The 18,689-nt window shown below is 48.1% G+C and overlaps 1 protein-coding gene across 1 annotated transcript in view; it reads right to left on the reverse strand.

The window, feature by feature from the left end:
• Positions 1–359: 359 nt before the first annotated feature.
• LOC138567519 (chymotrypsin-like protease CTRL-1) overlaps positions 360–18,689 on the reverse strand; it is a 62,760-nt gene continuing 44,430 nt past the window's right edge. The window contains exons 6-7 of the mRNA XM_069645824.1: positions 7,460–7,593; positions 360–547 (exon numbers count right to left, since the gene is read on the reverse strand). Coding sequence (XP_069501925.1) covers positions 386–547; positions 7,460–7,593 — 296 coding nt within the window. The 3' untranslated portion in view covers positions 360–385. The remainder of the gene's footprint in view (positions 548–7,459; positions 7,594–18,689) is intronic.

An 18,689-nucleotide genomic window follows, 5' to 3' on the forward strand; every position in this document is an offset into this window, starting at 1 on the left:
TTGCAGATCAGAAAGGTACAAATGCCAAACCTTTTCTTCTGAAATCTGAGGTAGTTACTTGCCACTGCTTGGAAATGCAAAGAAGGGCAGGATAGGCTTCAGCTCCTTGTTTATCGTAGATAATCAGGGTTGATAGTGTTACATTCTCATAGAGAGAGTCTATGCCCACCTCTCTCTCACGCGCTCTCCTTCTCTCTGCCATGTAAATTTCTCATTCTCACACGTCCGAAGCACTTGGGGATTCTGAGCATCTTAATAAAGCATGTGTTTGTGCTCCATGAAAATGAATTGCCTTTGCGATTTCTCTTTTTTTCTTGAAAGACACTTTACACACTGCATTCTACATTCTATAGGTAATTTTATTGTCTTTCACACTTATTTTGTTTTAATTAGAAGCCACGGTTTGGTCGATCCAGCTGCGCAGGTAGGTGACACGGGCATATACTGCTGGTATCCTCACATTGCATGAGCTTGATCCCCAGGAAACGATTCCCGCCAGGTGCCAAGTCGCCCCAATCTGGCACACAAGGGGTCCACCGGAATCACCCTGAGGAAAAACAAAATGCTTCAGTATACTTGAGCTCGTTTGTACACAGGCACACATGCATCTATTGAGGTAACAGGGATGAAATTAGTCAATTTCATGTAGTCTTTATTTTGAAGACCAAAGAGTTTGATGGTGTATAAATAATTGTATTTTTACTTCAACTATATAGTAAGGCTGTTGGCTTTCCAAGCTAAGGAGAAGATCTCACTAAAGAGTAATTAAGAAACTGCCCTCAGATATAGATAGTGTTTAGGTCCATCGACATGAAGAAGGCATTGTTGATGCATTCAAAAACGTGTTACAATTCTTTCGGCCATTTTAGATCCTAATGGCAATCGGACCATCCCACCCGTTCTCCAAGCAGACCGATCTTTCCAATCAGGAAAGCAGATGTACAGGAGTTGTCTCTCCAACTTACTTTGAATTTAAGGCAGACCATGACTAAACTAGAAATAAGTGTACTAGCATTCCTAAACATGGGTACTGTTACAGGATTGTCTCGAGCGATTACCGACTTCAACAGATATACTGTGTCCCATTTGCAAGAACCTAATTAAGAAACCACAAAGACCTTTTTGAAATCTATGTTATGAGCACATCATCTCAAATCAGATAACAACCATAAGTGAGTATATTTGTCCACTAGTAAATTTTCAGTAATTTGACCATATACATGGCCTACAAGTTTTTCTCTGTCTTTTGCTTTTTAGGGCTTGATTCATACATACTAATCTGAGGGGATGCATCTAATAACATCTAATAACATACTTATTATGAGGATTCTTTACCAAGAGCATACCTGTATAAAACCAATACACCAATAAGAACTGATTCATTGTTACAAACTCTAAGCACTGTTGACAACAAACCTCCTGAGGAACCGCTTGCAACATAGAGCGGGGAACACTTGTTGAGGGGTACAAACTCTAATTTTTGGAAATTCAAAATAATTGAGGGTACAAGCTCCAACGTTTGGAAATTCTAAATAATCCAATGAGGTTACAAACAGCAATCTTTGGAAATTCAAAACAACCCAATTGGATTGACAAACACGATTAATCACTATTGACAACCAGTGAATATCAACCAACTTGTCAAAGTTAAAGGATACATGCCATGATCTTCAAAATAATTTAGTGAAACCTAAGTGGACTTGAAACTAAGAATAACAACCAGAGATATGTGCCATAACTTTCAGAAACACAGTGGAGGGTACAAACTACAATTCTCTGAAATTAAAAACAATCCAATTGGATTCAAAACCAACAACAATTATTACTAACAATCGCTGAACTTTAACCAGAGTGTCAAGACAAGAGGAGACGTGTTACGATTTTTTAATCAAAGAAATCAAAGTGGACTTAAAATCATGAACTATGTGAACTTAAAATCAGGAACTATGACTATTGACAATCAGTGACTTGCAACTAGATTGTCTAACTCACTAAAGATCAGTGTATTCCAACTGACCTTTTCATCTTTATTATTTCTTCATTATTTGTACATGTAATAAACAATCTAGAAGAACTACACAACAATGTATTCTTTTGCATTCTCTGAGAAAAAGCGCAACCAAGGTCTTCCCACTTTTTCTTATAAAGAATTGTTTACAGACTGCTAGGCTGGTGAGGAAATAATTGGTTGTTATCTTAACAGTGGTTTTCAACAACTTGAGGGTAGAAAACGGACAGCTGCAATATGCTTTTGAGGCATGTTATGGAGATGTTTACCCTCCCAGAGAATTTTAAAGCTTAATAAACAAAGAATATTTCTGTTGAGTTTTATAGAACATTTTGGGCATAAAACCTGCTTCAGGACAGGGGTGTTGCTAGCTCGGGGAAAAGATCGGGAGCTAGGCTAATGTTGGGACCTTGGGATTTGGGGATAGCTAGTCTTTTGGTTGTAGCCCCTGAGCTTCTATCTGGGGCTACAACCAAAAGACCTGGGGCTATAGCCCCTTCAGCCCCCCCCCACCCCCCTCCAGCAATGCCTGGTGTCATGGAATGACATGAATAAGAGTCTTTGTTAAAAAAGACTAAGGAGCTATGATGTTTAATATGATGCTACATGAACGTTCATGGCACCTTGAAGAGTTCATCTATAAGGGGTTACTTGCATCCAAAAGAGATCTTTTAAAAACAGAAATATAGGATTAGGTCAAACAAATCAAATGAACGTGTCCTTATTGCATCGTAGTGGGAATATGAACAATTATCAGTTAAATTGATGGGATTTTCAAGCCTTACAGGTTTGATTCACTTACAGGTTTGATATTTATATTTTGTGATTACAGTGAAGAGCAATTGACTTGTGTCTACTCTATTCTGCTTTGTTAATTTTAGCTTTTTGTCTTTCTTCTGTTGTTTTTACTATTTTGCTCTTCTTTTGTATACATCGTTCAATTTTACTCTTATCCTCTGTAACAATTTGCCTTGACCTATTACATGCCATTAACTGATCATTTAAACATGTATAATACGTATCCACTCCTCTCGATTTCAGAGGTTTTTACAATTGCATATTTTGCGTTTAATGTTTTTTTCAGGTTTTATGTGCATTCCTTTCATGTGTGTTACTTTTTGAATATTAAAACAAGTTTGAATAAAAAGATAAGGATGGAAATTGTTGTTAATCATGCAGAATGATATCATTTGTTTATTTGGATCTTTGAATATTCTGCAAGTTCCTATTGAATTCCTTCTTGGGACCTTTGCGCGGCCTGTTAACATGAAAACACTGGATTGCTCCTTATGGAAATCCATACACTCAGAGTCTCCTTTAGCCAAGGCGAATGAAACTTCCATCAATGTCAATGGAACTGATGATGAATAGACTTCTAGTCACATCCACTGGCAAGATCTATTGGCTACTAGGGCGGCAACACCCTTGGGAGCGGCGATGTGTGATATTAATCTTGTGTCTAATGTGCCTAGACCCACATATGTCATAAATTAGAGGTTGTGCAATCCGTTTTTTATTGGGTGGGGACACACCAATCTTACGGCCTTTCACGTTTAATAGTTATGGAATAAGGGGTCATTTGTGTCACCGACATTCTAAGGCTTGCAGGATTTCATTGTGATTAATATCAGGTCAGCTCTGTGACAGGGTGATGTAATCACAGGAAAGCCGACTTCGACAATGTTCAGGTGATTTCATAATTTAAGATGAAGCAAGGTAAGAATGAAGTTATGAGCTGGAATATGGAGTGGAAAGGGTGCAACATATTCAGTGTATGTGATCTTTCTGTGGGCGTCACGTGACGTGCATGCCTTTTGTGTGGGAATGGTTGACATTCCTGTGACGAATCGGAATAGATTGCCAATGGACTAAACTGCATGTGTCCGGTCATTGCATATGTTAATTTACTAATATATGTCACATCTTTTATTTTTCTTTCATGCACTCCTGGTGTGTCTACCTAATAAATGTACACAGCAAGTGCAGCAGAGGACCAACAATTTCATAAGGACTAGCGCTAACCCCAGCATATGTTACAGGGCAATAATCTCCAGGGCATTTAGCGACCTATCAACCTCCTGACAGTAGCATTTACCACTAGAAATCAATTGTTAAAAGAATGTTCATCCCATTATCAAGAAAGATTATTTTGATATTCACATTTCCCCGCTGCATTTGTAAAGAGGCTAATGCTTCACACTATTGGGGTGTATTTACTTGGTTGGGGGGGGGGGGGATATTTCGTAATCCATGTATTGACCTCCCACCTGGGTAATACTTTCTGCTCTGGGATAGTCCAAGATTAACAGGTGTACGGTAGATGGGTGTAATCAGGTATGATGGATAAGTGACTCATTTAATATATTTGCTAAAATGGGTTAGGAGCCGGAGCAGAGATGGTTACATTAATGTGCTTCATTAAGAAGCAGTTAATATTTGTGTAAAGCTAAACATTAGATACACTCATGTGACCTTGCCTATGCCAGAATACATGTGTATATTCACTTTATTTCTGCTTATAACAAGTTAAATCTTAAGATTCTTAAAGATGAACTTACCTTCAAGAAAAGACAAGGAAGCTTCTAGCTAATTACACTAAACATTTGCCCATCCAACTCTTTGTAGACTTTTCCTACCTTGGGTCTCATGAGAAAATGGCCTTGAACGCACTGCTGGAGACCATGACTACTGCCAGCAAGGGCTCTACTGCTGGAGACCATGGCTACTGCCACCAGGGGCACTACTGCTGGAGACCATGGCTACTGCCACCAGGGGCTCTACTGCTGGAGACCATGGCTACTGCCACCAGGGGCTCTACTGCTGGAGACCATGGCTACTGCCAGCAAGGGCTCTACTGCTGGAGACCATGGCTACTGCCACCAGGGGCTCTACTGCTGGAGACCATGACTACTGCCAGCAAGGGCTCTACTGCTGGAGACCATGGCTACTGCCACCAGGGGCTCTACTGCTGGAGACCATGGCTACTGCCAGCAAGGGCTCTACTGCTGGAGACCATGGCTGCTGCCACCAGGGGCTCTACTGCTGGAGACCATGGCTACTGCCACCAGGGGCTCTACTGCTGGACACCATGGCTACTGCCACCAGGGGCTCTACTGCTGGAGACCATGGCTACTGCCACCAGGGGCTCTACTGCTGGAGACCATGGCTACTGCCACCAGGGGCTCTACTGCTGGACACCATGGCTACTGCCACCAGGGGCTCTACTGCTGGAGACCATGGCTACTGCCACCAGGGGCTCTATTCTTTAGCACAACCAATGGCATTGTAACAATCATTTCCCTTTTAAATGGAAACATTTCCTGCTCCCTAAGAGTTCCTATTTTATTTTTTTTTGTATGATTTAGACTATTTTTGCTGATGATTTTGTGCTGTACTTTCACTGCATTTCATTTGTATATTTGCTCCTTTTTATGGCCGCTTGTCTCTGAAATGACTATGCTACCATCCACTGTGCACTCCGGTTCATTTCATAAACTTGGAGAAATCCCACATCATTTCAATAGTTTGGTCCCTCGGGTATAGTGCAGGCAGCATCACTAGATTAACCAATTTACAGCAAATTTGAAGTCGCAGCAAAACATGTAACCTTTGTCAGTTTCAATTGTGCCTCAACTTCTCTGGAGTGTTGCTCAAAAGGTTCCAAATCGCTTCTGCCACTTATGTCAATTACTCCCAAGGATAAATCAAGGTCAGTTTCTGATATCCAATGCCCACAGCGCCAGCGTTCCTAAAGCCCTGCCCAGCATTCAAAAGAAGGGTATGCCCCATGCGAACCTGTTTGAATGGGGAGGCGCACTAAGGCCATACGAGTGACCACCTCTCTGTTGCTTAGTAGGCACGTACAACTGTTTGATAAAGTATACTTTCAAAACATACAGATATGCGCCTCAATGTGTCCTCCTTCTTGCCACTGCATTCTGGAATGAATGCTATTGCGTTCTGGGGGTTCCAACTTTACTACCCGAGCACCCCTGTTTACCTTGTCTCCAGATCTACCTGTAATGTGGCTTGGAAGTAATTGCGTCCAAGGGGGTCACACCATCTACGTGTCCTTCCATCATTTGGTGTGTGTGTGTGTGTCTCAGAGTGAGAAATGCACAGTGGCTTGCAAAGGGGCATGCTCAGCGATCGTTTCTGCATGGGTGCTGGCGGTGTGTGTAACCTCTTTGTACGCCCTCTGTAGATGTAACATCGCTTAGATGATCTGCTAGATAAAGGCCTACAATCCCCTATGCTGTTCTCCAGCCATGCACCTAGCCGTTCACTGCAACCACCCCATCTCCCTCCTTGTTGTGTGGGGGTCTAGTGTTTCGTTCTGACGTGAGCGTCATGACTGTGTCATGACGCTCACTTAATAAAAGGGGCTCTGCTGGTGCTGCGAGGCCAGAGCAGCAGAGCCCCAGGAAGTGGCAACTCGTGTCTGTGGTGATTGCCACGTGGTCGTGGCCTTGTGTGCAGCATGGCCCGAGTGCCCTCGGAGCTGCGGGTGACTGGGGTGACCCCCCCCACAGTGTGAAGACCGCGCCCGATGATCCGGGTGCCGTAGGGTGTACCCCCACACTCCCCACCGCGCCTCCTGTGATTGCCTTTCCCCATCTCCTCCTCTGACGCCGTCTGCAGCCAATCTACAGGCCTGGTCTCACATACCCGAATAGACCCCCAAAACTCCTCTTCTGACGCCTGCCTGCCTCGCACTGTGTCCATAAGACCCCCTTACCTCTTGGCAGATGTTCGCAGATGATTTATAATGCGCTTAATACTAAGAGCGGACCGGGATCGAACCTGTGTTGCTTCGTGTTGTCTTGTTTTCAAGGCGAGCCCGTTGCCCTCTGAGCTCTCCTCCCAGCATTAAAGAGGCAGTCGCCTTTTTTCACGGACACTGGCATTTTGGAAAAAGAAATGCACTGGAAGGGGGCACTTCCGGCTACTAGGGTCTATGGTTCTACTAAGCGCAGAGGCTTAGGACAGTGTTTCCCTTTATACCTTCAGTATATTGCAGTGTACAAAGATAGAGAAACATCTACTAACATGCACGTCCTTTTTACAGCTTCTGTGACCACTCCGTGCAACTTCCCGCTACAGATTTCAAGCCTGGCATTCTTCAGTAGTATGTTGTCTTTGCAGCTAATGTTTATTGGGGGTGACCCCAGCTATACCAGTATATATTGAAATCTGTAAGCACTGTGGTGGTTTCTCCCCGATCTACTTTTCTCCTCTGCTGTATCTGCCTTGAACATTTCTATCTTATCTTGTATTTCTGTCCATCAACCTGAGCTGTCTTGATGACTTTGTGTACAATGTCAACCTGGTGGTAGCAGACCCTGGTGACTTAGAAAGGGACAGCTAAGAAAACTTGGTGTGTTTAAGAACAATGCGTTTGGTTTATATGCCCTTGCCCTGAAGAACCATGTCCATGGCAGTACTACTTACATGGCAGGAGGTGGCCCCGGCACCGCCGGCACAGATCATTGCGTCCAAGATGTTGCTGCCCCACTGATTCTTGCACGCCGCCTCACCAACGATGGGGAGTGCTACCTGCTGCAGAATGACTGCGCCAGCATTTGCTAGAAAGAGGAGACAGAAAGCCATTAGTCTCAGATCTGCTGCGCCCATCAGTACAGATAGTGAATTATTCTCTGCTGTGTGTAGCCCCACTCTAGATCCAACTTAAATCTTTTCATATTTTTACATATCGTCGACCAATCGGAATTAGAGATCTTCATTCTCATATCAGACTCCCAGAACTGCAGTTCTGGTCGTTCCAACGGTAATGTAGAGGTTCTACAGAGCAGTCTGTAAAGTACAGATGCAGAGAGAGGGCAGTTCTTTGTCATGATATATAAGCCAGGCGGGTCAGGAATCTTGCCATTTAGTGGAGAGAAGATGAAGACTATAAACTTTGACCTTTCAATATTTTGTAAGTTGCACTTAAATTTCAAGAAGCCAAAGTCTACCAATGCACCATCTTCTGGGACATGTTTCAGTTTCCAGATGCCTACCTGTGGCCAGGTGGTCCACTGCAACATTATATTGTCAATCGTAATGGCTGGGGTCTTCCAAATACATGAGCCCAAAGATAACAGCTAATTTGACCCACAGATGCGATTTGCGTATCTCCATTCGGATACAACGTGCTGTACGATAGGGGAAACTCTATTTTGCCGAATTCGACAGTTCATTCTAAGGAGGCAATCCAGTGGTATAGGTGAAACCGATTCCTTTTCTATACACACCCATGCACGGGCAGTCGCAGATGTGTCATTGATAACGCAGTGCAGGATTCTCAGAGAAAAAGCAGTCTATTTCTTTAGCAAACCCTCCTTCTCCTACTGATCGTAGAAAGATGTACATTGGAATTCATGGGCACACTCCTCTCACCCATAAAAACATCTCTAAACACTTTCCTAATGTCCTATAGTAAGGTTTGTGAGAGAGGCAGAGGCAGCATGTTAGACAAGTGTAGAGTTTTAGGAAGCATATTCATCTTAATCGTGCCAACTTTCCCCCATATCATAAGACTGATCTTGAACTACTTTTACAGTCACAAATCATGTCCTTGAGCTTAATACAGATGTTGCGTTCTAGCATATCAACAGTATCCCGAGAGACAGAAATTCCTATGATGTACAAAACCATCTTTAGCCCAGCTGAATTAATTTCCAGGAATGTAACTTCTGTTACACTTCTGGATAATGGGAAAAAAATCAGTCTTAGACTTAATTGCTTTAACATTTGGAAACTTACCAAATCAGTGAAATAGCTTCAACAGATTCTGAAATGATATAGAATCAAAACAGATTCTGAAATGAGTGCTCCGGAATTTGAAAGATACAGAAGCAAGTCATCTGCGTACAGTAATACCGTAGACACATACATGCCACACTTAATACCCTGAATGTTATCATTTATCCTAATTCCTGCTGCCAAGGGCTCAATAAATATGTGAAACAAGAGAGAGGATAAGGGGCAGCCCTGACAGGGTCCACGTTGCATTTAAAAAATAGCAGACCTGGATCCATTCACCAAAATCTGCACCTTTGCCCAACTATATGAATTATGAAATAATTGCATAAAAACAGGGCCACAGTGGAGTTTTCCGAATACAAGTCCAATAAGCACGATCAAACGCCTCCTTTGCGTCAAGACTCGCAGCCATTAATGGTTCCTGTGAATTTCTATTTAGATGAATAACTTCTATAACTTCTCGCATATTGTTATAGCTAAACCGACCCAGCATGAAACCAGACTGATTACCATGAATAATTCGAGACAATATTAAACTCAGTCTGGTTGCATAGACTTTTGGCAAACACTTTACAACCACGTTAAGCAGTGAGAGGGGCCTGCAATTAGCACATTTCCTGTTATCTTTACCTATGGAATGAGTGTGATCAATGCCAGTTGAATGGACTCCGGTAACAAAACCCGCTCAATAATGTCCAAGTAGACTTCTAATAGAATTGGGCATAATAGAGGACTCCGGTTCGCAGGAGACAGCCTCGTTGACAGTTGTTAGGCCTCGTGGGCTTATGAAAATAAGGATGCGACACCAGAGGATTCTATAACCTCTTCTTTATTTCAAGTATAAGTGCGTACTGACTCTCTCCATCCAAACTCCTCCCCTTCCTCTTCCATCTCCCACGTGACCTCTCTGTCTCTTAAAGGGATAGAGACTAGTAGCACACATTTAAATTGGCTAAAGTAAACTATAAGTGATCATTGTCTTCTGCGGAAACTGAACTGAGCCCCTGCTGGAGGCTCTACACACGCGCTAGATACAAGGCCTCGAATAGGCCAGTGGCAATGTCAATAAAGGAGCCAGGCTGCTTTAACTGTATCGGAGCCGGACACGACAATTGTCCAGGTGTTTTACTCAATGCTTATATAATATAGGAACTGTTTGTAGATGACATGCTTAGCGCTGCTTGGGAACTGTTATTTATACACTCCAGCCTCTTGGTAAGTGCTTGAGAAATGTTAAACAAGCCCATATCAGAGAAGATTCTGGACTACAACATGGTCTTTCAGTTCCTCGTGTGCATTATAGAAGTCAGTCTCACAAGTAATCCAATTCGAGACTGCTCTAGCCGTCACTCCTGAGCTACCTCTTCAGTTTGGATGCAAGGGGAAGGCTGGATTTTGTGTCTATTAACTAAACGCAGAACTCTAGTTTCCAAGGAGTTCCCAAATGGTTCCTTGCGGTTAGGGTAAATGAAAAGCTTCCACTTTTTTCATTTCTATTTCATTTAATTGTTTGAACCGAAGACCTAGCTTGAGAGCAGCGGAGAGCTTCAAAAAGTGTGGGTAGGCCACACGAATCCTGTGAAACCAGTGACACAGCACCAGTTCGGTAGAGGAAGCCAAGAACAGCATTCCAGCTCCATTCACTATTTAGGAATCTAATGACCCAACACCTTGGTCCTCTCCCAATGTTGTTGCAGCTAAGAAACAGTTGAGGGGATAAGTGCACTGAAACGCATAAACCTAAAATGGCTACTGTAAGGGAATAACACCCTGGCGGGCTTCTAGGTGGCAACAACACTAAACCTAATGGGGTGCATGCTTTCTCCAAACTTGATTTGAGCATGAGCTAGTACCACCCAGAATGGGGTGGAGATTCGGAGTAGACACCAACATTCACAAATGGCCCTAGTCTGTTCCGTGACAGGCAGATTGCGCTTCCAGTGATCATTGGCAAGCAAAATATTTTAAGAAGCCATCTGATCAATCTTTGACCAGTCACTAAATGGAAGAACTTTATCTTTTTGCTTGAAGCATCACACAAAGCGCATTTGGCAATCTCCCTCTCAATCCATCGAAAGGAAAATCCAGGTGAGCCAAAATGAAATTCTGTAGACACAAGTTAGGCCACGCCACAACCATGCAACCTGACCCTGAAGAATTCATGGTGCAGGCTGACCCTAACCCCTGACATTGACACATTATCTGCATTGATTGGCATGGCTCGCTAATTTGCCAGATACATCAAGGATATACAACACTGATTAGGCCCCCACAGCAGTTCAACAAACAAGGTCGCTTATTTGAGTTGCTATGGGAACATGAGGTTAAATGAAGACTGATGGGTTTCTCACCACCTCTTTTAGGTGCTGGTAAGCTACGTGTCTCTGGGTCGCTCTGCTCCCAGGTGGTCTGGTATTCTCAGCCATGTTGCAGGGTTTAACCGCTGATGTCATCCTTCAGGCTGTTCCCCCCCCCCCCAAACCTCCCTATCCATCATCAAGCAGCCGCAGGCTTTGATTTTCAGATGCTTCTTGGTCCATTGGCTCTGTAGGTTGTACAGGCTCTCGCTGTTCGGTAGCACCGTTGCTGGCCCGCTGGACAAAAACGCTGCCTCTTTCTCCCTGACTTCCCCATGGACATTTGGAAGTAGCGGTGCTGCTGCTTTCTGCACCATGCGACAGCTGCCATACAGAAAGGACTTCTTTCCGTGTGTCCCCTCTTCAATCTGCATCAGTGATTTAGCACACCTCACATCGAGCCCCTGTTTCAATACATTAGGATGAATCAAGCCATTGGACCATTCCTAGCGGATACTCTGGAATTTAAAATGGCAGTACTTGCCAATGAATTGCCCACAAACCAAGCTGCCCTACTCCTGTGGTAAACACTCTGGACTTTCACTGGTATTCCTGATAGCTTTTAAATGCTGGGAAGACGAGGATTTAGGGGATTGCTTTTCTGGGTCTTCATCTGTTGGCACAGGTGCGCAAGCTCCATACCCCCGCACCCAACTGTAGATCGTATCTGAGGTCTTGAAAAGTCAGCGCGCGCCCTTGCTCTGACTGACCTGCCCTAGTCAAGAGATAGCAGCTCTCGCCAGTAACACCAGTTGGCTGAAGGATGGTTCCGACAATACCTGCACAAAGTGCACATATACCCTCTTGCTTTTTGGGAACTGCTGCCCTGTACCCCTTCAGTGGAGGACAAACACGCCCAGTTGGGTGTTCCAATGCCTTACAATCCAGAAGGTCTGGGTTTATTGTTGGGTGCCCAAGGCAGGGGGTATTGCTACGGGTGTGAACTTTCTGGCATATGGGCTCATCTCCCACTTGTTTCCTGATCCTCGGTTATCCAATCTCCTAATACTCCCGATCCTCCGTCGTTTTTAAATAGGGTAAGTCTCAAGTAAATATCTTGAAGATCGGGTGTAGCTGACCCTGCAGGAGTTGCAGATCCCTGAAATCTTTGTTTGAACCCTTCTGTGAGAGAACGGTGCAACTCCCCATCTGCTTATATGGACATGCTTCCTATGCGGCGGCACGCCGCTGGGCACTTCGGGTGGTGAGCGATAGCTGAGGCGGATGCATATGAATGGACCTTCTGACAATTGATCGCAGGAGAATTCATCTAATTTAAAAGATCAATTAGGTCATATATGGGGGCGGAAACCCCCCACAACTTCCCACCCAATCCAAATCCCCCCACAACGTCCCACCCAATCCCCTTAAGGCTTATAAAAAAACTAAAATAAAGGTAAAGGTCAATTGTGAGAAGGCCAATTTGGGTAATACCAGATGAGGCTGGGTAATTTTTGGAGGCATTATATTTTTTTTAATTTAAATTATCTGGAAGTCCATCAGGTTCTGCTTGCCAGTTCAGATGCTGGTCTCAGGTGTGACCGCTAGGAGCTGGTATAAGGGTTTGCCCTATACTTATGATTTCGCAGTCTAAGGTATTCCAGGAGTTATCTAGAGGTGGTTTGTTCTTAGTGGGCAGTTAGGCTGGTGTGGAAGGTTGGCCGACACAAGGGAAGCCTTTCAAACCCGTCCTCCTGGTCGACTCGGTTCCATCCAGAATGCAGTGAGTCTCCTACGACTGCAGCCTGGTCACTTTCGCTGATTCTGGTGGTCTCTTGTGTGCACCCAGATCCCCACAGGAGGTAAGGGGGACCCAACTCTCATCGTGCCCACGAGGAAGATTCTCAGCATATGGCCGGGCATGGTGACTGCCTTCTCCTGCTGGTCTATGGACAGGAACATCTTCAGTGAGGTCTCCAAACATAACTTCGGATACGCTACGATAGTCTTAAAGCCCAGGACATGCAACCTGATGTCTGAAGAATTATATTATCAAGCAGCCAATCCATGATATCCATAAAGTCTGCAGTCACGGCCACTCAAGTGTTTGGCGATAGCCCAGCAACACAAATGACACACATGCTACCTAAAGTATCCACGGAGTCCACTTGATGTATGAACAAAATAGTTTATTCATATAAAGGACCCGGCGCCCCGCACTGCATCCACCTCCATCAGCCACCCATTCGCTCTCTGTTCCAATCGAACCCCCACAGGGTTTCCAACATAAACGTTCTCTCTCACGCGGATGCAGGCAGGGTGCCGCGTACCAAAAGGATGATGAAAACAATATGATATTAACTGTATGAAGCATGTAAACAAAATTAACCAATATACAACACTACCACCCAATTATTCCACATTGCTGCCAGAGTCGATTGACCTGTTGCTGACCACGTCATCTTTGAATAAGATGATGACCTGGGAAGCTCACTCTGCCCCCACCTGCTGTTAGCCAGTAACTACCCTCTGGGTCAGTCGAGGGGTCGATGTACCTTGGAGCCCTCCATATGTAGTCCTTCCCTCATCAACGAAAGAAATCCCCAGGGCCTGCAGCATGCTGCCTGGATGGGTGAAGAATGCCCAAGGAAACCCCATGGGCCTGCGGCATGCTTCCTGGATGGGTGAAGAATGCCCAAGGAAACCCCATGGGCCTGCGGCATGCTGCCTGGATGGGTGAAGAATGCCCAAGGAAACCCCATGGGACAGCGGTATGATGCCTGGATGAGTGAAGAATGCCCAAGGAAACCCCATGGGACAGCGGCATGATGCATGGATGAGTGAAGAATTCCCAAGGAAACCCCATGGGCCTGCGGCTACTTCGTGGATGGGTGAAGAATGGCCAAGGAAACACTGTAGACCTGCGGCATGCTTCCTTGTTGGGAGAAGAATGCCCATGGAAACCCGATGGGCATGCGGCATGATTCCTGGATGGGTGAACAATGCACAAGGACACCCCATGGGCATTTGGCATGCTGCCTGGATGGGTGAAGAATGCCCAAGAAAACCCCATGGACCTGCGGCATGCTGCCTGGATGGGTGAAAAATGCCCAAGGAAACCCTATGGGCCTGCGGCATGCTGCCTGGATGGGTGAAGTATGCCCAAGGAAAGCCCATGGGCCTGCGGCATGCAGCCTGGATGGGTGAAGAATGCCCAAGGAAACCCCATGGGCCTGCGTCATGCTACCTGGATGGTGGAAGGATGCCCAAGGAAACCCCACTGACCTGTGGCATGCTTCCTGGATGGGTGAAGAATGCCCAAAGAGACCCCACTGGCCTGCGGCATGCTTCCTGTATGGGTGAAGAATGCCCAAAGAGACCCCACTGGCCTGCGGCATGCTGCCTGGATGGGTGAAGAATGCCCAAGGAAACCCCCTGGGCCTGCAGCATGCTGCCTGTATGGGTGAAGAATGCCCAAAGAGACCCCACAGGCCTGTGGCATGCTTCCTGGATGGGTGAAGAATGCCCAAAGAGACCGCTCTGGCCTGCGGCATGCTGCCTGGATGGGTGAAGAATGCCCAAGAAAACCCCATGGTCCTGCGGCATGCTGCCAGGATGGGTGAAGTATGCCCAAGGAAACCCCATGGGCCTGCGGCATGCTGCCTGGATGGGTGAAGTATGCCCAAGGAAAGCCCATGGGCCTGCGGCATGCTGCCTGGATGGGTGAAGAATGCCCAAGGAAAGCCCAAAGGCCTGCGGCATACTTCCTAGATGGTGGAAGGATGCCCAAGGAAACACCACTGACCTGTGGCATGCTGCCTGGATGGGTGAAGGATGCCCAAGGAAACACCACTGGCCTGTGGCATGCAGCCTGGATGGGTGAAGAATGCCCAAGGAAACCCCACTGGCCTGTGGCATGCTGCCTGGATGGTGGAAGTATGCCCAAGGAAACCCCACTGGCCTGTGGCATGCTGCCTGGATGGGTGAAGAATGCCCATGGAAACCCGATGGTCCTGCGGCATGCTGCCTGGATGGGTGAAGAATGCCCAAGAAAATCCCATGGTCCTGCGGCATGCTTCCTGGATGGGTGAAGAATGCCCATGGAAACCCGATGGGCCTGCGGCATGCTGCCTGGATGGGTGAAGAATGCCCATGGAAACCCGATGGGCCTGCGGCATGCTGCCTGGATGGGGGAAGGATGCCCAAGGAAACCCCACTGGCCTGTGGCATGATGCCTGGATGGGTGAAGAATGCCCAAGGAAACCCCACTGGCCTGTGGCATGCTGCCTGGATGGTGGAAGTATGCCCAAGGAAACCCCACTGACCTGTGGCATGCTGCCTGGATGGGGGAAGGATGCCCAAGGAAACCCCACTGGCCTGTGGCATGCTGCCTGGATGGGTGAAGAATGCCCAAGGAAACCCCACTGGCCTGTGACATGCTGCCTGGATGGTGGAAGGATGCCCAAGGAAACACCGCTGACCTGTGGCATGCTTCCTGGATGGGTGAAGAATGCCCAAGGAAACCCCATGGGACAGCGGCAGGATGCCTGGATGAGTAAAGAATGCCCAAGGAAACCCCATGGGACAGCGGAATGATGTCTGGATGAGTGAAGAATTCCCAAGGAAAACCCATGGGCCTGCGGCTGCTTCGTGGATGGGTGAAGAATGGGCAAGGAAACACTGTAGACCTGCGGCATGCTTCCTTGTTGGGAGAAGAATGCCGATGGAAACCCGATGGGCATGCGGCATGATTCCCGGGTGGGTGAACAATGCACAAGGACACCCCATGGGCATTTGGCATGCTGCCTGGATGGGTGAGGAATGCCCAAGAAAACCCCATGGACCTGCGGCATGCTGCCTAGATGGGTGAAAAATGTCCAAGGAAACCCCGTGGGCCTGCGGCATGCTGCCTGGATGGATGAAGTATGCCCAAGGAAAGCCCATGGGCCTGCGGCATGCTGCCTGGATGGGGGAAGTATGCCCCAGGAAAGCCCATGGACCTGCGGCATGCTGCCTGGATGGGTGAAAAATGTCCAAGGAAACCCCATGGGCCTGCGGCATGCAGCCTGGATGGGTGAAGAATGCCCAAGGAAACCCCACTGGCCTGCGGCATGCTGCCTGGATGGTGGAAGGATGCCCAAGGAAACCCCACTGACCTGTGGCATGCTTCCTGGATGGGTGAAGAATGCCCAAAGAGACCCCACTGGCCTGCGGCATGCTTCCTGGATGGGTGAAGAATGCCCAAGGAAACCCCCTGGGCCTGCAGCATGCTGCCTGTATGGGTGAAGAATGCCCAAAGAGACCCGACTGGCCTGTGGCATGCTTCCTGGATGGGTGAAGAATGCCCAAAGAGACCCCACTGGCCTGCGGCATGCTGCCTGGATGGGTGAAGAATGCCCAAGAAAACCCCATGGTCCTGCGGCATGCTGCCTGGATGGGTGAAGTATGCCCAAGGAAAGCCCATGGGCCTGCGGCATGCTGCCTGGATGGTGGAAGGATGCCCAAGGAAACACCACTGACCTGTGGCATGCTGCCTGGATGGGGGAAGGATGCCCAAGGAAACCCCACTGGCATGTGGCATGCTGCCTGGATGGGTGAAGAATGCCCAAGGAAACCCCACTGGCCTGTGGCATGCTGCCTGGATGGTGGAAGGATGCCCAAGGAAACCCCACTGGCCTGTGGCATGCTTCCTGGATGGGTGAAGAATGCCCAAGGAAACCCCATGTGACAGCGGCAGGATGCCTGGATGGGTGAAGAATGCCCAAGAAAACCCCATGGGCCTGCGGCTGCTTCGTGGATGGGTGAAGAATGGCCAAGGAAACACTGTAGACCTGTGGCATGCTTCCTTGTTGGGAGAAGAATGCCCATGGAAACCCGATGGGCCTGCGGCATGCTGCCTGGATGGGTGAAGAATGCCCAAGAAAACCCCATGGACCTGCGGCATGCTGCCTGGATGGGTGAAAAATGCCCAAGGAAACCCCATGGGCCTGCGGCATGCTGCCTGGATGGGTGAAGTATGCCCATGGAAACCCGATGGGCCTGCGGCATGCTGCCTGTATGGGTGAAGAATGCCCATGGAAACCCGATGGGCCTGCGGCATGCTGCCTGGATGGGGGAAGGATGCCCAAGGAAACCCCACTGGCCTGTGGCATGCTGCCTGGATGGGTGAAGAATGCCCAAGGAAACCCCACTGGCCTGTGGCATGCTGCCTGGATGGTGGAAGGATGCCCAAGGAAACCCCACTGACCTGTGGCATGCTGCCTGGATGGGGGAAGGATGCCCAAGGAAACCCCACTGGCCTGTGGCATGCTGCCTGGATGGGTGAAGAATGCCCAAGGAAACCCCACTGGCCTGTGGCATGCTGCCTGGATGGTGGAAGGATGCCCAAGGAAACCCCATGGGCCTGCGGCTGCTTCGTGAATGGGTGAAGAATGGCCAAGGAAACACTGTAGACCTGCGGCATGCTTCCTTGTTGGGAGAAGAATGCCCATGGAAACCCGATGGGCATGCGGCATGATTCCCGGATGGGTGAACAATGCACAAGGACACCCCATGGGCATTTGGCATGCTGCCTGGATGGGTGAAGAATGCCCAAGAAAACCCCATGGACCTGCGGCATGCTGCCTGGATGGGTGAAAAATGCCCAAGGAAACCCCATGGGCCTGCGGCATGCTGCCTGGATGGGTGAAGTATGCCCAAGGAAAGCCCATGGGCCTGCGGCATGCAGCCTGGATGGGTGAAGAATGCCCAAGGAAACCCCATGGGCCTGCGTCATGCTACCTGGATGGTGGAAGGATGCCCAAGGAAACCCCACTGACCTGTGGCATGCTTCCTGGATGGGTGAAGAATGCCCAAAGAGACCCCACTGGCCTGCGGCATGCTTCCTGTATGGGTGAAGAATGCCCAAGGAAACCCCAAGGGCCTGCGGCATGCTGCCTGGATGGGTGAAGAATGCCCAAAGAGACCCCACTGGCCTGTGGCATGCTTCCTGGATGGGTGAAGAATGCCCAAAGAGACCCCACTGGCCTGCGGCATGCTGCCTGGATGGGTGAAGAATGCCCAAGAAAACCCCATGGTCCTGCGGCATGCTGCCTGGATGGGTGAAGTATGCCCAAGGAAACCCCATGGGCCTGCCGCATGCTGCCTGGATGGGTGAAGTATGCCCAGGGAAAGCCCATGGGCCTGCGGCATGCTGCCTGGATGGGTGAAGAATGCCCAAGGAAACCCCACTGGCCTGTGGCATGCTGCCTGGATGGGTGAAGAATGCCCAAGGAAACCCCATGGGCCTGCGGCATGCTGCCTGTATGGGTGAAGAATGCCCAAGGAAACCCCATGGGCCTGCGGCATGCTGCCTGGATGGGTGAAGTATGCCCAAGGAAAGCCCATGGGCCTGCGGCTTGCAGCCTGGATGGGTGAAGAATGCCCAAGGAAACCCCACTGGCCTGCGGCATGCAGCCTGGATGGGTGAAGAATGCCTAAGGAAACCCCACTGGCCTGCGGCATGCAGCCTGCATGGGTGAAGAATTCCCAAGGAAACCCCATGGGCCTGCGGCTGCTTCGTGGATGGGTGAAGAATGGCCAAGGAAACACTGTAGACCTGCGGCATGCTTCCTTGTTGG

Source organism: Ambystoma mexicanum, chromosome 1p, assembly GCF_040938575.1.
Source record: "Ambystoma mexicanum isolate Mex_15411 chromosome 1p, UKY_AmexF1_1, whole genome shotgun sequence".
Lineage (NCBI taxonomy): Eukaryota > Metazoa > Chordata > Amphibia > Caudata > Ambystomatidae > Ambystoma > Ambystoma mexicanum.